The 21,077-nt window shown below is 49.5% G+C and overlaps 1 protein-coding gene across 16 annotated transcripts in view; it reads right to left on the bottom strand.

Moving 5' to 3' along the window:
* Cit (citron rho-interacting serine/threonine kinase) overlaps positions 1–21,077 on the bottom strand; it is a 163,238-nt gene that overhangs the window by 77,634 nt on the left and 64,527 nt on the right. For 15 of the 16 annotated variants that reach the window (XM_085837071.1, XM_085837070.1, XM_085837073.1 and 12 more), the window contains 3 exons: positions 5,220–5,325; positions 4,098–4,241; positions 2,710–2,829 (listed from right to left, as the gene is read on the bottom strand). In XM_085837071.1, the coding sequence (XP_085693197.1) occupies positions 2,710–2,829; positions 4,098–4,241; positions 5,220–5,325 (370 nt within the window). Of the gene's footprint in view, positions 1–2,709; positions 2,830–4,097; positions 4,242–4,408; positions 5,120–5,219; positions 5,326–21,077 lie in introns of those variants that run through there. The other variant, XM_029477721.2, reaches the window with a different exon arrangement.

The raw sequence follows: 21,077 nt of genomic DNA, 5'->3' as shown, positions 1-21,077 counted from the left end.
TGGTTGTGCCAGCTGTAGACTGTTTATGTGAGTGTGTGACATTTGGATATTCTGGGAACTTTTGAGAGAGTATAAATTTGAGAGCCCTGGGAGGGGCCCCCGGCTTGCTCCTGTTGCTGCAGTTTGTCAAGTGGTCATGAGCAAAGAGACAAGAAGAAACTGGATATCCTGACTACGAAGACTAGACTTGCCCCAAGGAACTCGAAGCAGGGAAGGAACTAATCAGCAGGGAAGTCGTTTAAAAAGGTCTATGCCCTCTTCCCCCTCTAACCTTCTTTCTCCCCTGCCTAGTTAAATTAGGGAGTTAGAAGGGATTGGGGTTGAGTAAGAGATGAAAGGGAGGTAGAGATATAAAAAACCCAATAAAATAGTCCAAAAGTCCACCTGCACACCTGACCCCTGTCACCACCCAGATGCCTCCGTTTCCTGAGCTGCCTGCCTGCACTGGAGGGAAAGCAAGAATCCACAGCATCCCTCTCTGCTCCTGGAGTCCTGGTCCAGCTGATACAGGCAGCAGAAGAACCCTCTGTCAGCCAGTCTCCTGTTATGATGGAGACTCTAAGGAAATCCTGAAAAGCCAACAGCTTAGCAAATCCGTGCTTCAGGAGGAAGCTGAGAGCCGACCAACCAGCAAGTCTGTTTGCAAGGGCAGCTGGGAAGGCTGCTGGAGCTCAGCATGGAACAGCTCATGGCAATGAGCTGAAGGGTCAGAACGGAGAAACTGACCGTCCACCTACAGTGACTGTGTGGGGATGGTCCTACTCCCCGGAAGTCCTGGGGGCTCCAATGACTTCTGAGAACTCCCACTCTGTTTTGTGATTTTGGAGTCAAACCATGAGGGGGCATGCTCCGTAAGAAATAACTGGGTAAAAAAAAACAAACAAACAAAAAAAAAATACAGAGGATTAAAAACAAAAACGAGCAGGTATACAAAAAACTGAGTTGTGCGGGAAAAATCTGGGGGCTCATCCTAAATCCGTGAGATGTCAGTGCACCAAAAACTAAATACTACGAGTTTGCTGGAAGCCTTAAATGCATTCTCTGTGTCTACAAACAGTGGGAATCTAAAAAAAAAAAAACAAAAAAAACAAAAAACACCATTTTAAACACATCCTCATTTGAAGAGAAGTAAAATCCAGAACCGAAAAGTTTTCTCTGGCCGCACAGGAACTTTTGGCAGTCATTAAATCTGAAACTCCACATGCACCTGGCTGTGACACGAATCACCAAAGGCACCTCTTTGAACTCAACCACCAGAGCACAGAGCTTTCCAAAATGTCCTGATTAATTCTTTCTGTGGAACTCATGGACACCCTCTGGTGGCCAAAGGCAGCTTTCATTTCCCCAGGATATCCCCTAAATTAATTTCCAAACACAAAGGGCTGACGGGAGATAAAGAACCTACCTCCTGCAACCTTCAGGATGGAGCAGAAGAAAAAGCTATGTTGATAAAGGTGGATGAGTCACCTGTCAGAAGCCTCAGAGCACGCGTGTGCCCTTCGGAGCCTCGGAGGAGGGCTGTGCCAGGACTTGATGACCCATTTGCAAAGTTCCCCATGCACATTTATTTGTAATGTCCTTACACAACAGGAGGCTTGTCAACCCATCACTTAAAACGTATTGAGGTGGCAAGGAGAGTCGCCACCTCACACACATCGGGGTTGAGCCATCTGCGGGAACGTCTCTCAGTTGCGCCCCCGGGTGGCTGAGTTTGTGGATCCCGGCAGCCGGAGGCTCACTTCTGTCAGTGTCCCACTAGGTTTTATGAAGTGAAGGAGTGGCCTGGCATCTGATAACTCAGCTCTCTGCTTACTCATTAAAGTTTCTCTTTACAGTGTCTTCAAAAAGACAGTTTAAAAAACAAATCTAAGCTAAAAAGAAAACAAAGAGGAGATATAAAAATGAGCCAGAGAAAACCCTTTTAGAAACAGGGGGAGAGAGGAGCGGGCTCTCTAAAGGTCGCTGCCCTCCTGGAAACGCAGGACCAGGGATGTATGCTCAGATTTACTGTGTGAGCTCAGACTGCTCTCAATGGCTCGGACTTTTCTTCTAGGAACCTTTTTTTAATAGATATATAAGTGAAACTATGAGTGATCTTGGTCTCTCTTGTCAACTGGCAGTGAATCAGAAAAGCTATTTAAAAATACTGACTTCCTTTGGAACCATCCAAGGCAGGGTTTGGTAAACTTTTGGTTAAAAAAGTTAGCACTATAGCCACAGACTCTGAAAACAGGGCTCCCTTTTTGCCTCCATAGCACAAAAGCCACCATAAAGGAAATTAGTATGGTTGTGTTCCAATAAACTTTTATGCAAACTGAAATTTAGATTTTATAAAATCTCATGTCACAAAACCTCTCTCTCTCTCTCTCTCTCTCTCTCCCTCTCTCCTCCAATCATTTAAGAATTTAAAAGTCACTCTTGGCCTGGGACATAGAAATAGGCACAGAAAATAGGAAGGGGGCCAGATCTACCCCTAGGCTACCCCATTAGTGTTCTTTATTAAAAACAGTAGATATTATGAGTTGCGGCCTTCAACGGGAATAGACAAGCAAGCTGGTGTGAATCATGGCAAAGCTACAGTCTCCATACAACCTGCCGGTGTATCCCATTCCCACTGCCTCACAAACATGCCTGAGATCAGTGGTTGGAGTGAGCTGAGGGCCGCATGGCTTGGGGCGAGGGGTGAAGGCTCGGGGCGAGTGGTCATACCTGCTCCTTGATCTCCTGGAGCTTCCGGCTCTGCTCTCTGATGTCGTGGAGAAGCTGCAGAGCTTTGTCGTCCTCCTGGGACACCTCCATCCGTGCTTGCTCCAAACTTCGCTTTAAGCTCTGCGGAAAGCAAAGATGTTTAATAGGGATGTCCCGCAGATCCCCTGTTCTGGTTGAAAGGGTTCATTAGGAGAGCTCCGCGGACACCAGGAAGGTGTCGGGTGATGGGCCACGGAAGACAACACGCAGCGGGTTGCTGGTTCCAGTTTTCGCCCTGTAAAAGCTACTTGGTGAAAGAAGCCAGTCATCGCAAGCTCGCAACTTTACGGGGGCGGAGCCGGAAACTCTATCGGCTAATCGTCTGGCACTGTCTACTTATCCTGGCACCTACTCACTTGTATGCTCAGGACTTAAAGCCAGCAAGATCCTGTGTCTGTCAGAACTGCCACCTCCACGACTATCTAGTGTAATCTAGGACACAAAAAGCGTTTCCAGATTCTCGGGTGCATTCGTCTGTTTCAAAGAAGCAACAGCTGCATGGTCTACCTGGCTGTCATTTCAGAGTCCAGTTGGGTACCGGCCTCCTGACCCGCCTCCTAGACACCTATGATCCATCAGTTTCCTCCCCGCCCCCCAGGCTTCCGTGGCACTGAGAGAGACAGCTGAAATACACAGCTGTAAACTTCACCCACCACTGAAAGGCAGCCAAGTCTGGAAGGCAAACATAGCAGTTATCCTTAATCAGCCACATTCTATAGATTTCCTCTCCCTCGTGAGAAGAAAAAAAAAAAGAAAAAAAAAAAACCTTTATAAATGTGTGATTCCACCTCTTACGACTGTTTCATTGGGCACAGTCGAGAACACCTGAATGAAAACGTCCACAAGACAATGAAGGAGACAGTCTACTCTTGTGAAGGAAAAAAAAAAAAAAAAAGAATGGAGTCGCAATGGAAATAATGACAGGGCTTGGATCTCAGAGGCCAAGTCTCCTGGGCTACACTGCTTCTAAGGGAATAAAAAAATTTCATTCCGGATGGATCCGAATTATGTTTTCTGACACGAATTGGGGACTTTAGTCCTCAAAGCTGACACAGCCTAGACTAGAGAGGTTGGGACGGATGTCAGGACCCTCTGCGGAAGGCTTCAGTGATCCTTGTCTCTGGGATTGGCGGAGCTCGGCAGCCTGCGCTGGCTGTCTGCTGAGTGCTGGTTCCAGCCTGACTCCGCCTCGCACCTAGTTCACGCTAACTCTGCCTTTCCACTCGGTGTCTCTCTACTCTCTGCCATCGGGCCGTGACGTGCCTCATGGAGCTGTCATGGAACAGGATGAGACACACACGACGGGAAAGTGCCGCCTCCGAGAGAAGGGGGCTTTGGGGGAGGCTCACACTGCATTCTGTGATGTAGGTAGCAAGGTCCTGCTCCAGGAGGGATCTCTGAGTCTCAGAGGCCTTCAGCTCCACCTCCTTCTGACTAAGCACAGCCTCCACCTCTGACACTCTGCGATGTAACCGGGTCATTTCCTGCTCCATCTGAAATAAACACACGCACGGGTTAAAAGGGACCTGGGGGGGTAGGGTGGGGTTGCGTGGGGGCAGTCACTCGTCAAGAGGGGTTGGGGATATGGGGTGGGCCCTAGGCCACCTGGTGGCCTGGGGGGTGGTTACCGCTAATTCGCCAAGAGCTGTGATGGAAATACCATTGCTTCTTCGCCCAGGAGCATACAGTTCTTCAAAAAGACAGTCACCAAAGGCTAGGTCAGTCCTGTCATCCAAGTCCTGCTTCGCTCGCACGGTCACTTCTCTAACCCACTTAGCACAGAAGCCACCGGCATCGGGAGTCACCTGTTTGCTTTTTTTTTTTTTTTTGTACTGGTCTGGCTTATTCGGATGCCGGTTTAATTTTATCCTAAATCCATCTTGGTCCCCCCCATCTCCTTGCAAAGACCTGGAGGACAGATCCGGGACCAGGCCGAGAGGGGATTACTCGTTTGTACTCTCAGGTGTCCCACACAAGCAGTGGTCTCTCTTATTATGTTTTTTTTTCAGAGAGTTGCCTCTGGGCAGGAACAGTGAGCATTAAGAGACGAGAACATAGCCAGCACAGTGGCCGCAGGGACACGAGCAGAAGTTTTAAAGGACTGGCAAGACACGCTTCGCCTCGCTCCGAGCAGATGGGACGCGTCTCAGACCCAGGTGAGGACCCAGGCCGCCTGCCGGAAGAAGTGGACATCCGGCTGGGTCATGCTGAGAAACGGGCCGATTTTTTTTTTTTTTTTAATCCAGGGCCTCCTCTGGTTAAGATTTAAAGGATTTATGGCAATGTCTGGGCCTGGATTCCTCTCCCTCTGAGCTGCTGGAGGCGCGACTTCAGCGAGGGAGGCGGCACCTCGCTCTCTACGGATCGGATCGGGAGGCTCAGTGCCAGCAGTGGCCCCCGGCAGATCCCTCGGCATATATTGACTGGAGGATCCTGGAGCAAGGACGGAGGCCGGCTGTGGAGATAAATACCTTGTGACACTTGTCCTGGGAGTCTTGGAGCTCTTTGCTTTTGATGAGAAGTTTCTTTTCCATGGAGCTAATCTTGGCAGGGGAGTCCAGACTCGACACGACAGACCTAAACATAAAAATAATTATTTAAAAAAAATAAAATGTCAAGTGGTCTGCGTGGTTACCATGGGAAAGTGTTTGGAAAGCAAGGGCCTGGAAGGTAGGTGCAGATTCAAGGGAACCCTGGGGGCCGGAACTGGCTTCTCAGAGCCTTGGTCTGCATAACTGTACAGTGGGATGGTGAGACAAGAACCTGCCACATGCCTGGCCAAGCCTGGCGGGGCTCCCTTCGATGACACACTCAACTGGTATGAAGGCAACACTCACTGGGAGCCACTGCGCACAGCAGAGAGCACTTGGCATGGGCTCCTCCTGAAGCTGACCTTCTAGGGAGATCAGGCGGCGTGGAGGAAAGATTCCAAAAAGCTTACAGATGAGAAAGAATTCTTGAAGGGAAGAGGGGGGTGTAACCTGATAACATGGTGGTGGCACTCATAAAGCCAGGACCTGCTTTAGTTAATCAAGGGAGTGTGACCCGGGAAGTCACACTTCCTGGAGAAGGTAGCATTTGAGACCTGAAGGCTGAGGAGGTTCTAGGGATATAAAAATCAAGGAAGAAGGATGCTCTGGGGACAGGGGACAGCAACCACACTGGCCCTGAGGCAGGGCAGACAGGACTGAGTGGTTCCAGTAACAGCACTGTAAGGTTCTCTGTCGTTCCTCCGACCTTGTCCGTTCCATTCTGTTCCGTTCCGTTTGACTTTCTATAACCAGCTCAAGCTTATGGTAGGAAGGAGGCCAAAGGATATTCTCATTCCTTTCCCAAAGATGCAGCTGCCCAAATCCAGAAGCTACAAAGCCCTGACTACCCAGTGAGCAGACTCTGTGGTTGTGATTAGGTTAATGACCTCAAAATGCAGAGATTATCCTAAATTACCCGAACAGGTCCAGGGTAAAGGCCCTAGTGGGGGATGGAAAGGCAAACACGGAGGCAGGGTACAGGTGAGAAATATAAATGCACAGCTTAGAAGACAAGGCGTCAGGCTGAGAGGGATTGGCTCAGGGCTTGAGCTCCTGGCCTATGGAGCCACAAAGCAAGAGATTAATCTCACACCATATAAAAAGCAGGGACCCCACTAAGGGCTACATGTTCCCTGACCTTCACACGCACACACACCCACCCCACATGCAGAGATGGTGAACCGCCATCCACAGCTCAGAGACAGGTGACCTCGTGGCACTGGGCAAGGCATGGAGGCTGACTCCTCCAAGTCTGCAGGTAGAGCATGGCCTCATCTCAGCTGACCTCAGCCCTAGAGAGCCCCACTGGGATCCCTGAGCCCAGAAACACAAGAGAGCAAGCGTGTGTCCTTTTACACCTTCAGTTTGTGGTGACTTGTTGCGGGGCCAACGTGAGATGTGCGCGTCTGCCCTCTGAGCTCTGGGACATACCTGGTTCTACCTGAACACCAGACGTGCTTTAATCGTTTATGCCTCACACACCTCTACCTGGGGTGGATATGATTTGTGATGCTCGTGTTACACATGAGGGGAATGAGGCCTGGTGAGGCTGAGGACCCTGCTGGCTGAGGAATGGTTTCTGTTAGTCTATAGGAAGCGTGCGACTAAGCATGGCCGGATTTACCGGATGCCCGTGCTCAGGAAACATCACCGGCATTTCATAGACCGGAAGGGAGTTCACACGCAGATGCAGGTGCCCTGTGCGTTAGCAATGGGTGTAGGTGAGGATCTGGTGTCCCTCAGTGGCCAGTGAAGGACAAAGTCCAGCTAACAGCAAGCAAAGGTTCCAATGCACGGGGGGAGGGGGGGCACGACATGGCAGTGCCTGCTGCTGCCGCATCTTCGTTGCCATGGTAATAGGACTGTAGGAGCTGGTGACTGATGGGCGCTCAGGGTCTACCCAGCAGGTTCAAGCTCTGTCTCTGCTGCCCCAGACAACTTCCTAGCCTAAAAGAGGTCAGCCTCCTGCAGCAACATGAGACACCTGATTGACTCACTGACAGCTCTCTACCCTCAACGACAGCCAGGTAAACCAACAATTGGGAGTTGGGCTGCTCTGTGTACAACCTAGCCTGTCACAGACCAGCTGTGTGGCCTCCGAGCCTCAGACTCCTCTCCTGTAAAATGGGTGCAACAAGCGAGCGCACATAGAGCCTTAAGCACACCCCTGGCACACTGAGGGTTTGACAGATGTCCAACCATTACTATGGCTGCTGCCATTCTTATTAAGATCCCCGCAACTTTGCAAATAGTACATGCCTCACAGGCCTAAAACAGTTGCTTGAAATGGTAACACTCAGGGGGCTGAATGTGCTGTGCGCTGTTATTCACATCAAGACAAACAATGATTATTCATAGAAATGGGCAACGGGGATTAAAATCCAGAAATAAATCTTTTTTTTTTTAAACTCTCACATTGGGTTAGAAATTTTAACACTTCTCACAAGCCTACTTCCTAGCCAAAATACAAGCGCGCGTGCGCTCACACACACTGTCTCTTTCTCTCTCTCTCTCTCTCTCTCTCTCTCACACACACACACACACACACACACACACACACACACACACACAGGAAGAGCCCTGCCTTTGTAGGGTTTGCTTGGGGTAGTCTTGAGTTTCCCTCGCTCCACCAGAGAGCAAGTCCCAGGCCACCTGAGGAGACAGGGATGGTCCCTGGTCCTTCAGTGATCAAGGGGCATCCACAGGTCACAAAGGGACATACATCATGCAGGACAGCACAGGCCACAGTTCTTTGCATCTGAGGGCAAGCTAGCACCCTTTTAGAAAAACAGCTGCATGCGCCTTGTGATGGTGAGATGGGATGTGGCTCACTTAATGACACGCAGAGGCAGGGCTCCAGCAGAGCTTAAAGTTGAATGTTCGCTGGTCTGAGTACAAAACAGATTGCTTATTCGCCAAAAAGCAAAGGGAGAAGTGTTTCTAGGTCACTGGTTAATAGGGCCCAGAAAGCCGGGGCCAAGCACCCGCAGGAGACGGCGCGCAGCCACCCCATGTCCGACTCTTCACTCTGCTGTTTTGATGCCTGACAAATGTTCACATTTAAGAGTTCTAAGTATGGCAATTAAGAGCTCTTCAGACTAAATATGCTAAAGAAACCTATCTTTTTTTAAAGAATAAATAAAAACCACATCTAAAAAAAGCTCTAGTGGGAAACACTGGGCCTGAACTCAACCTGCAGCGGCAAACCGCACAGACAACGGGAGGGGGCAGAGGTCACCCCAGCTCTGGGCAGCTTCCTGTCCCTCAGTGCAGATGAGCCAGCAGTCACCCGGAGATGGAACTGTTGTTCCCATGGAAGCTAGGGATGGGGCTCACCCAGACAGACTCAGTCTGTGCGGGGGAACGAGGGCCTGGCCCAACAGGTACCACTTCCATTAAACTCCATAGGATCCCAATTAGGATGATTGGGATAGGAAACCAAGGTGCTCATTAGAAGAACGAGCTTGTGGTTTGTGGTGTGGCCTGCCTCAGTGTTTGCTCCCAGGTGGCACTTTGGCCGCGTTCTGTGAGGCCAGCAATCTGTGATCACTCTTTAGTGGGAACGCACTTACTTTGGTCTGAATTTCAGGACGAGCACAGGTGGCAGGCAGTAACTGAGAAGAGCATTCTCTATCATTTTAATAATATTTAATATCATTTACTGCTTTACTTATGCAGTGTATGTGTGTGTGCATGTACCATGATGCACATGTGTGACACCGGACAACTTTAGGGAATTGGGTTTTTTTCCTTCCAATGGTGCCAGCACTCAGACACTTTACCAGTGAGGCATGTCACCCAGCCTTCGGAGTTGTACTATGTAGCCCAGGCCGACCGGGAGCACATGATCCCTCTCTTTCAGCCTCCAGAGGTTGGGATGATAGGCATGCACCATGATGTCCACGAGAGCTAATTTAACCATACCATCTCCGTGGGTTTCTTAAAGGCAGATATAGCTCAGAACACTTACATGACATGACATGAACTTCACTACAACTAAGGCCATCAACTCATAGTGCCGATGACTGGCTCCGATAGAATTTGTTTTTTAATTTTTAAAAAATTATGTCCATGAGTGTTGTGTTTTGCCTGAGACTGTATGTGCACCCAGTACATGAAGAAGCCAGAAGAGAGCATCAGATCTCCTGGAACTGGAACTAGAGGCGGTTGCAAGCCCCTTGTTGGAAACCAAATCTGGGCCCTCTCCAAGAGCATCAAGGGCTCTTAATCACCGAGCCACCGCTCCAGTCCCCAAATACGCACTCCTGAATAGAGTCCCCTGTGCCCCAACAAACATTTCAGAACATTTCCTCAACTCACTCTCTCTAGGTTTATCACTAACCAGCTTCCAAAGTGACTGACAGTAGCTTTGCCTGGAACTGACTGTAATATAAGCCTCAGCTCGGGAGGTCTCATCCCAGTGCAGCTGACACCAACCACACCACCTCACACAGGTTTGGTTTTCAGACATCAAGTGTCTAGTCTGATGCACACATGGTGTTATTTAAAGTTTATATTGTTGAAGGGAAGTTTAAAAAATGAAACAAAACCACTTTTCTGTGGAGTACTTTATCAGAATTCTGAGGTGCACGCCTGTGGCCCAGAACTCTCGGAAAGTGATGAAATTTGACATACGTGCAGGAAAACACACAACATAAAACACATGAATAAACCTTACTTTACCAAAAAAATGGAATTCTCTCCTACAGCTCAGTGGATCTTCCCCAGGACACATTTGGTGGTATTTAGAACATACTTTATAATCTTAGTATTTGGGTGGGGTAGAAGCAGAGTGGGGGTGGGGGTAGGGGTGTGGAGGACGGGGTGAAGGGTGGAGGGGCAGAGGTGCTACTAGCATTCAGTATGAAGGAACCAGAGACACTTCTCAACAATCTATATCATATAGGAGGAACCTGCAGGCCTTATCCAACCCCAAATGTCACCAACAGCAGGCTGAGACACTCCAGTGTGGAGGCTGTAAGGCAAAGGAAGCCTCCAGTTCTCATCTTAGGAACCACCCTGGAGGGAAAATGAACACCAGCCCTTCCAGGAGGGGAGAGCCACTCAGCAAGCAAGTTCTATGTGCAGGTACTTCACTGGCTACCTCAACGGATCTCCTCAACCCTGTGGGATAGGCGCTCGTGCATGTGTGCTTGTGATTACAAGCGGATCTTTGGTTTTGTTTTTCGAGACAGGGTTTCTCTGTGTAGCTCTGGCTGTCCTGGAACTCACTTTGTAGCCCAGGCTGGCCTCAAACTCAGAAATCCGCCTGCCTCTGCCTCCCAAGTGCTGGGATTAAAGGCGTGGCCACCACGGCCGGCAAGAGGGGCTCTTAAAGCCTTTACACCTGCCCTGTTTGAGTGATGGACAATTAAAAGTGGAGGCATCTATAATCCACGGGTGTAAGTTCAGATCTCAGCTCGACTGCTTGGCGGGACAGCACTGACAAGCAGACGGTACCCGGGATGCCCAGAAAGGCAGAGTTGTGGAGGAAAGAGAGGGGTGGGTCTTTGGGGAGAAAGTAACCTCTATCCACGAGTGGCTGTGTTTGTTGCTAAGTCGGAGCTCAAGACAGTCTAGGAACCCAAAAGCACCCACAAGCTAAGTTGGTTCCAAAGCCACCCCCAGACACAGTTCAACCCATATACACAAGAGAAACTCTCCCTCCACCGCTTCATGGGGGGGGGGGGGGGTGAGACAATTAAAACTGAGTAACAGGATAGATGTCGGAAGCCTAGGCCAGTTCGTGCTCTGGACTGGATGGGATCCACTACAAAAACGATGCTAATAAAAGAACACGCCACGTGCCCATGCATTGCTTGCCTCCCCCGGGCACATCTTGAATGCACAGTCGGTTGCCCCGTGGAGGGGGAGATCCACTCCCCACTCCCCCCACCCCACCCCAGCAGCGGGTACAGCAGCCACCCACACACACACAGCAGTGCCATCTCTTCTAGGGCCAAGCCAAGCTTGGGCTTTCCTCCCCCCCCCCCCCCCGCTTCTATTTTCTAGAAAATTTTACTCTGAAATCAACATCTCTTCCTAATATATACAATCTGCTTTATAATTACAGAGGGCCCAAAGCGCGCAGAGTGAGGACAGCGCAAGACAGTGGGCTTGCCCGCCTGCCCGCCCCTCTGCAGCCTGGAGAAGATGTTCGCTTTAACATTACATTGGACCCAAAAAACTGTTTCGCACGTCTCACATTTAAGAGAGACGATAAAAATGCAGCTTTCCCAATGATCTGCCTATAAATAATCCATAGAACTAAGAAAAAAAAATCATGAAAGCTATTAACGGAATCGCTTGGTATCTTAAGAGAATCCACCCCAGAGCAGGCCGTGGATGGAGTGGGCCTAGGATCCTGTGCAAGTATCAAACCATCCACGTGCTTCCTAGGGAAGCCCACCCCTGCCTGAGAGATCTGTTGCCCAATCACAGACCACAGGTGGCACGTGCTTCAGAGACAACCAAGTGTAGAGACTAGATGCTAAAACCAGAGTCATTGGAATTAGCTCAGCCTAGGGCTTCACCTTAATTGTGGCCAACAGCACTAAAAATATACACAACCACAAGCTGTAACGTGGTACAAGAGAATTTAAAAACCAACAGCACTGTTTCCAAAAATACGCTGGCTTTTAAGACTGTACATTCTGAAATTTATGAACTAACTTTATAAGCCCAATTTAAAATACCCAGTGGTGCCCGCCGCAGCCTCCTGGAAACGTGAAAGGTGCCACTCTCCCAGGGAGCTTCAGACCCTGGCTTTGGAGTGCAGCACATATGTACGCCTAGATAAGCAACCACACACGCTCCGCAGCCACTGCCACCACCGCCACCACCCATGGGCTCCAGATGAAGAGAAACATTTGCTCTAGAATGATTAATACGTGGCACAAAAACCATTTATCAAAACCCTCACTATTCATAAAAATATAGCCAGCCATGCGATTTTTTTTTTTTAAATACCATTCTCAGCTCTCAGTGAGTGCCTCACTTTGCGGGTCTTGTCGGCATCTCCCCACCTCTTCACTGAAGGAATATCACCACCTAATTAATCCACCCTGACTTCATCCCCATCCCTCTGCCAACCATCCCCCCACAATGGTCCTTTAGAAATTGACATCTGTCATGCACCATCCTACCAAGCCTCCCTACTCTGGGCTATCCCACGCAAGGCCAAGCTCTCCTACCTCAACCAAGACCACAGTGCCTGAGGATCTGCAAGCTCCAGCTCCCCAGTGCTCTGATATACTTACTGTCTGTTGGCTGGGCACTCACAGGAGTGGTCCTGGCTTCACTTCCTGCCCCCACCCACCCACCCACCCAGGAACAACCTTCCTGGGATCACCATCAAGAGCTGACTCTGGCATTTTGATAGATCATGTAGGCAGGGACTGTTGCCTCCTCTCTTCAATGTTTTATCCTTAGAGCCTGGAAAGTACACGGCACATAGTAGGACAGCAAGAGTTTGCTGAGTGAATGAGCCAATGAATGAGTGCTCACCTATACCTCCAGGACAGGAGCCTTGCGATGAGACTCACTGCAGGTCCGCTTCTAACATAGGGCTTGGCACCTCACAGGAGGTCAGTGAAGACTTCTAGATCAGCTCACAGGTGGTCAGGAGTGTCACCTCAGGTGACTCAACATTCTCCCACCAAGTCCCAGTGCTCAGCTCAGGGAAGTCTTCCTGGTCAGTCTAAATTGGCCAACCACTTTGGTCCCCATTTTGGTCAGATTTCTACAGAGCCCTGGCCACTATCTGAATCTGTCTCTTGTGTATATAGTGGCTTCCTGAGGACAGGGACAGCATCAGTCCTGTTCATATTTATACCCTTGAAGCCTACAACCATGAATCTGTTAAGTCAGTGGATGGATGGATAGATGGATGGATGGATAAGTGGATGGATAGATGAATGGATGGATGGATGGATGGATGGATGGATGGATGGATGGAAAATGGATGGATGGATGGAAAATGGATGGATGGATGAGTGGATGGATGGATAAGTGGATGGATGGATGGATGGATGATGGATGGAGAGATGAATTGATAAGTGGATGGATGGATGAATGGATGGTGTGCAGGCACTGGGCAGGTGCAGTATACAGATCATCATGGACAAAGGAATCCAAAATAAGAATTTCTGTGCAGGATCAAGGCTGAATGCACAGAAAACTGTCCAGCCCCAACATCAGAGAAGACATGCTTGGTCCTGAGGCAGCAGCATCCCATGACACACACTCACCCACCTTGGGGATACTCAAGTAGTCAAGGGTGAGTCGGAATAGGTGACATCTTTGTTAGGGACAGGTCACAAGGCACAGATCCTACTGTAACTGATATTTTGGTGGGGGTGGGAAAGGGCAAGACAGAATTTCTCTATGGAGCTCTGGCTGTCCTGCAACTCATTCTGTAGACCAGGCTGACCTCGAACTCAGAAATCCACCTGCCTCTGCCTCCCAAGTGCTGGGATTAAAGGCATGCACCACCACTGCCCAGCCCATGGACTCTGTTAAGAGTTAAGAATTGGATACAGATATTAGGACATCTGTCAGGCACCCCACATGGAACTGAATTCTATCGATGGGCAGAAACCAGCAAAATGCCTCTATAGAGAGGAAGCAAGAAGGAACAGAGAGCAGAGAGCATGCCTCAGTAACAACAGCCAACAGAACATGAACCCCTGCCCTGCTCTGGGCACCCGTCTCTGCAGGAAAACTACTAGGCAGACAGACACTACGACAGTCCCATGGAAATCTGAAAAAAGTGTCTCATTCTCAAAACTGGCCAGGGGTGGGACCCAGCCAGATGTGTGCCCCTGACTGTCTAATTCTCAAGCCTGGACTATTCACGGGGGTACTACAGTTAGTCCCCCAAAATAAAGAATGTTTTTATGAACTCTAAAGCTCAAAGGATGGTCTGTGTGATCCTCAAAGGTGACCCAGGCTTGGTCATCTCCAGGTTTATTCTCTAAACGCGACAGATATTGCTGAGCAACATGACAGTACAGACCGTGTGGGTGATCCCTCTGGAAAGTTGTTCCTTTACCTTGACGGTTTAGATAAATGTGTCCTTCTCACACACAAACTAGCAAATCTGTAACTGTATGGGGTCAGGTGGTAGGTACAGAGATCTGAGGTAACCAAAGTGATTTCTTGGTGTCTATCAAGTAAACTATGGCGAGGCTATGAGACAGTGTGTGGGAAGTCCTTAGAACATATACTTCCAGACACCCAGGAAATGCTCATCGGATGCTGTGTGATCTGGGCAGAGGGGATTGATACAACCACTTCAATCTAATTCAGTTTGACTAAAGTTCAACCTGGCAAAGCCCTGTTTGTGGCAAAAGGAAGGACACACAGCCCTGTCCTCAGTGAGCCCTGGGATAGTTTGGCCAGATCTAGGGGACAAGAAGAAGGTAGGACTGGGAACACAGGCTAGGGTCTTGGCACACTACCCTTGAATGTCAAGTTCAGGAGAGGCCATTAATTCTGTGCACAGAGACGCTGCTGAAGGTCCCCACGGGACAATGACATCACCCAGCCTTGGCTCTGGAGGAGTGCCACTCTAGAGAATGGATGACAGCCAGGAAAACCAGAGGCAGAGGGCTCGTTTGGAGCCTACCGCACCAATCTGAGCAAGTGTCTTATTGGGGTGATGGGGGTGTTTGGACGATAGAACAGTGGCACAGGTGCAAGTGTCAAAGAGTCTTGTCAGTGCCGGAGGACCAGAGGCACAGGAGTGTGTAAGGTACCATCATTTTCTTGCCTAGAAGGGTAGAAGGAGTGGTGGTTTCTTATGTGAGGAAGTAGAGGGACAGGGAAGGAGGGGTTGGGAGGAGGGGTGGGGAAGGAGGAGGGAAAGTCAAGAACTGAATGGGACAGCAGGCCGTAGTATGCAGGTTTCAGGGGCCTAAACAGATACTGAAGGAGTAGTCAGGGTAGAGAGATAGTGCCCAGGGCCCAGAGGACAAAGGAGAAAGCCATCCAGATATGCGCTGACTAACAAGAGTCCAGCGGTTTGCATCACTGGCTGGGGAAGTCAATAGTTTTGAGATTGTCCTTGTACTGTATGGATTGGGGGGTGGGAAGAGCCACTCAACACGTATGACTCCTTCAGGAGATTCATCAGAGAGAGGCCAGGAGGCCAAGGGCAAAGCAAAGGGAACCAAGAGGGATTTGCTCAGGCAAAGGAAGCCTTGCCAACCTGAAGCCAAGCTTGGGAATATGGAGCAGGCTTAGTCAATGACAACCTTCTTAAGACACCCGAATAAGCAAGCAAACTAGTCAGTGGGGGCCCCCCGAAGCACACACGTGACAGATCTTCTAGCACCTGATCTGCAGGGCTGGGACAGGGCTGTTTGGATCTGAGTTCCTAAAGGTGTCTTTAAGACAAATGAGAAGATGGTAGAATGGTCCTGCCAAGGCCTAGAGGCAGGTACACGCTCAGGCTAAAAGGAGAACAGGGTAAGACGAGCCAGAGGACAAGGTGTGCTTGACTAGACAGAATAGAACTGAATGAGGGAGAGGAGAACAGAAAACCTAAGACAACACCCAGATGCAAGCGACCAGGTGAAGATCCAGTTAATGGCAGGAGACAAACAGGCACTTGAGGGCTGTTACCATTAAATCTCTTGGATGTAGCAAATAGGTGACTTGAGGAGGGGCTATCATTGTTGGCTATTTAAAAAAAAAGTCACACATGATTTGGCTGGACGCAGAAGGAAACAATTTCTTGTCTGTCTGTCTCTCTGTTCTTCTCTTTGTGACTTTCTCTCTCTGTCTCTGTCTCTTTCTCTCTCTCTGCCTCTCTCTCTCTCTCTCTCTCTCTCTCTCTGTCGCCATCTCTGTGTGTGTTCACATGTCTGAGAGTTGGCTTGTGCATCCAGCCACAGGATGTTCATGGAGGTCGGATGGCAGCCATGGGATGTTGGTCCTCACCTTCAATTGTGTTTAAGACACGGTCTTGAGTTTGCTGTTAAGTGGGCCAGGTTATTTGCCACCCCAGCCCACAGAGACTTTCCATCTCAGCATAGGGGGGCACTGTGGTGGCTGAGGCACCAGTGCAGTGAGTATAGACCTACACTACACTCACATGACGCACACCATCGTGCCTGCCTTTTCAGCAGTTCTAGGAAAAGCAGTTTTTAAAAGAAGACCCCACACTCGCACCGCTCCTAAGTAGCTCAATAAAAGTAGGGGTGAACGATCCCTCCCTTCCCCTCTCTGGAGTAAGTCGCTAGGGGCTAGGTGGGAGGGAACTGGAAGGAGAAATGGGAAACCTGAGAGAACGCAACCAGAGTCATCCCTGGCGGCCCTGAGAGTGATCTGGCCATGCACACCTACACTGCCAGCGCTCAGGAGGCTGAGCCTGGGCTACACAGAAGACACTGTTACAGGAGAGGAGAAGGGGCGAGAACTTGGATCACTCTATGAGATATTCACCGTGCAGCTTATGAAGAATCAGCCTGAAGAAAGGGATGCAGACCAAGGTCAATGCTGTTTCCTGTCCTCAATGAACTGCTATTCTCTAGCGAGTAAGAATGTGAGTGGTTAGGAACGCAGGTGCGCATGTGTGAAGACACACACACACAAAACACAAGCATACATGCATACACAAGCATACACATACATGTACACATACACAACCATACACACATGCACACACATAAGTGTCTCTAAATGAGAAGAAATCTGAGACCTATATAGGCCACCTACTCAGCAAACCCATAAAGGCCAAAAAACAAAAGCAACATTTTCACCTGCATGTCATCTCTCTTCACACCTACCCCAGCTTCATGGCTTTTCATTCCCCCAAACGGAGTCTACTTCTGACGAGCATGTCAACCCGGGCACCATACAAGCATCCTGTAAGTGTGTGGCGTTTATACAGTGCGGCATCATAGCACAGTGGTCAAGAGGCTCTGAAGCCCCTGGACAAGCCCACACTCCCCATGCCTCAGTCTCCTCACATGTCAAGTGGGAGAAAGGCAGCCAGTGCTTCCTTTTGGGCTGCTGTGGTAATTGAGTTGATTTGAGAATGAAACCTGAGAGTTGGATACCATGCGAGACCAGGCAATGAGAACCCTCTGCCCCTTGCTACCTTCCTCTCCAACCAGAATCCACCATCTTTCACATAGCTGAGCCCTAGCACCCAATCACCATCAGCATACGGGTAAGCACAGTTCAAGCATGCAAATGCACCAAGGGCCCACCACAGCTTCCTGTGCCAGACCATGAGGACCAACGAGACCCAGCCTGCACAGGGCAATGGACAGGCATTCCAAGAAAGATCATCACTGTTCATTTAGCAAGAAAGCGTGAGTTGGCTTCGCTCCTCATGTGTTCCTTGAGGCTGTCTTGTTCATCTATCCTGCTATTCCACAGCTAACGTGCCTGCTCGGCTCTATCAACTATTTCCAAAAATCTGCTTCGCTGCAGTCAACTTGATGGGAAAGTGTCCACTTGGGATTTTATCTTGTCCTTCTGATCTCTCTGTCTGGGATTTCATCTTGTCCTTCTGTCCTCTCAGCTACTTTTCTACAGAGAACACCTCTTGTCAACAGAATGGTGACTCCTGCAGTTGGCCAGAACATTTAAGCATTTCCAGGAGAAAAACTCCCAAGACCTGGAGAACTGAGTGTGGGTCTGGCTAACTCCCTAATTTCTGCTGAGTCCTTGCCATAGTCTCTTAAGACATATGGAAGAGTTCTACATAAACATATAGACTAGTCTTTAGAAATAGCAAGAAACAGAACGGGAGACAGTCACAGGCCTTTCCTTGTACCAGGTATGACAATAAATGCTTTATGTTTGAGTCTGTCCTCCTAGAAGCTCTGCAGAAAGGTATGCTGCTTTCCGTATCACCACTGAGGACATTACCATGCAAACAACTCCCAATCCTGAAAGGAAGGGGCACTGAAAACCTGCCATCTGTTCTTCTGCCGTGTCTGAAGGGATGGTTCAATCCCAGTATCTTTAGATCCGCTCAAAGGAGAGTGCCTGGATGGCAGAAGAGAGAGAGCATCCTTCCTGACACAGCTCACTCAGACCCCTCAGACTCACAAAGCCAGCCGCAACAAGGTCACATCACCTTGAAGAACCACCCTGACTTGACCCAAGACAATGAGGGGGTCCAAGAAGAAAGATGGACATAAAGAAACCCTGTGCTGACAGCTCACGGGTAGGGGTGGGGTGGGGATCACGACACACCACGATACTAGGACTCATGGTATTTGTAAACCTTCCACTTACGAATTTCTGTTTCTACCCTGCTACTGTACAGCTCAAGCAGATATGGGCTCATGGCACTCAAAGCATGGGGATGGAGCTGGGTTCTTGTTGAGTAAAAGGTAAAAGGGTTGGGATGTGGTGTAGCTCAATGGTCACAGTGGTAGAGTGCTTGCTTAGCACAGACAAGGCCTTTGGGTCAATGCCCAGCATCGTTTGGGGGTTGTGGGGGGTGGGGGGACAGGAAAAGAGTCACTGGCGTGGATGTTCTCTCACCAACCAAACAATTCTGCTTCTCATCAGGGTCCTCCGCTCCCCACTTGGGCAGCAAGAAGCTCTCCCTATGTCACTCACCGACACACTGAGACTGGGTTTCTGGCTGAGCCGGAACTTAGCAATGTGTTGAACGGCTGGCTTAGAAATAGTCTGGGGTCCCCGTGCAAAAAGAGGAAGATCCTGAAATGTGAGAGGCGACCGGAGCACAGCAACGTGAGTCACTCCTGAGGCCATGGTCCCTGTGGACAACGCTGGCCCATTCAGCCCCACTTCTGAATGTACGTTCCATTCAGTTCCCTGCTAACAAATCTGGGGTCAATTTCCCTGGCACAGCACAGGAAGTAGGATCTGCAGTTTCCTCGGTGGTGTGAAGAGCGAGCAAGGAACTGTGGGGTAAATACAAGCCTGTGGTGATGGAAGCAAGAAGACAGAGGAGGGAAATGCAGGGAGAGAGCGGGGTCACTACAGGGTAAAGGTGGTACCCAGAGACCACGCTACCACCTCTGTCTATGAAACTGCAGGATCTCCTGCGCTATCTCATCTGAGTCTCTTTTATTGGCTTCCCAATAAACCATGATCCAACATGCCCAGGGGTGCACGAGGGGCGGGGGGGGGGGGGGAGGGGGGGTCACCTACAACCAACAGGTGGATGGGATTTCTAGACTGCGGCTGCAGGTTTCTCCCACCAAGCCACCCCTGGCAAAGAAGCCAGGTCCAACAACAACACCGCCAAGCATGACAGAGGAAGCTGATTCCAGCCCTGAACTGCCATGGAAAAAAAGCATCAAGTTCCCCAAAGATAAGACACCTTCAGTTACATCTTCCAGATAACAAACGCGACTGCTGTGTTATGAGGAATTTTATTTTCGTGAGGATCTTATTAAACACTGGGGCACAAACAGAAGCTCGCTGGATTCGTTAGGGATTGGGGGGGGGGGTTCTGGATGGCCAAAGGTGAAACTGCAAACCTTCAAAAATCAGAGAGCAACACAAACGCATTCCAGGGGGACTGGCTCACGAGTAAATCCAATCAACAAATATTTATCCAGTGCCTGGGCCCTGACGCTGAGAGGCCCCTGTGACAGACCTCCCTTTTCCCGGCTTTCTGAGAAGCAGAAAGATGCAATTAGAGTCTTCCTGAATAACAAGCAATTAATCACACTCTGTCTCAGAGTAGCCGTGGTGCCTGGGCTCCCTCATATCACCCCCCCCCCCATCTTTGCTCCTGAAACCTCACTCCCCCACCCAGGCTTCCCAGGTTTTTGAGATCACTAATCAATAATATCATCAGACAGCTTTCTCTCAACACACCTGGCCCACTGCTAACCAGACCAGCAACATCGCCCCACACATCTTCTCCTAGTCTGGATCTGTGACCTTCAGTGAGCCTGTTGTGTCAAGGTTACACTGCCCACTAAGTATGCACCCTCCTCCACTGGGCCTCTGGCTCCTGCCTGGGTCCTTAACAACAACACCAAACCTCCTAGCCCTGCTTGGACCACTGCAATTCTGACTGATGATGGCACATTCCATGGCGAGTTAAGATTTTTGCCTCTCCTGCCATCCTCTGGGCTGCGTTTGGTGGTAAGATTAGCAAGAAAGGCAGACCTGATGATGCCAACATCCACCTGGATTTTAAACCCAGACCTCAGACAAGAAAGCAAGCCTACCCTGGCATCTCTCATTGTAAAAAGCCCCTGTCAAAAATCAAGAATGGCCCACACTCTCCCCAGCTTATACCAAATGCTCAATTCTATGTGAAAATCTACTATCTTTTAAGAATCTCAGAATTGTACCTGTGGGGAGACATCATCCAGGAGCCAATACCATATCCCTTTGAATCAATATCTAAGCTATAAACACACCAAACAGGCAATCAATCTACCCATGAGAATTTTTAAAAAAATTAAAAATGTGTTCTAAGTGGGCAGCAACTAGTTACCCATCATCTCCCTCAAGAGCTTCAGTGTGAGGGAGCTAAGGAACCTGGAGAACAACATAGCTAGTCTGAGACCTTCCTAGGGGAAATTGCTCTCCTGAAGACAGAATGACATCCAACTCCTACATCCCAAGGCAGCTGTTTTTAACATAAATTCTAGGAGTCAGGAAATCAGGACCCTTCAAGCAAGCCCCATCTGCCCCGTCTTCTGAATGCTTCCTATCAGACGAGAGAGGACGATTTCCAGGTCAGGAGGGTTACAGCACATCTCTACTGCTCGTTCTAGCTGCCGAGTTTGTTTAGGGTTTCACTTGCTGGCTGCATCACACTTGCTCCTGGGGGGCTCACAG

The sequence above is a fragment of the Mus caroli genome, unplaced genomic scaffold (genome assembly GCF_978045245.1).
Source record: "Mus caroli unplaced genomic scaffold, Mus_caroli_1 scaffold_4, whole genome shotgun sequence".
Classification (NCBI taxonomy): Eukaryota; Metazoa; Chordata; class Mammalia; order Rodentia; family Muridae; genus Mus; species Mus caroli.
Note: the sequence above shows the minus strand (reverse complement) of the source record. Positions and strands in the feature narration are given on the sequence as shown.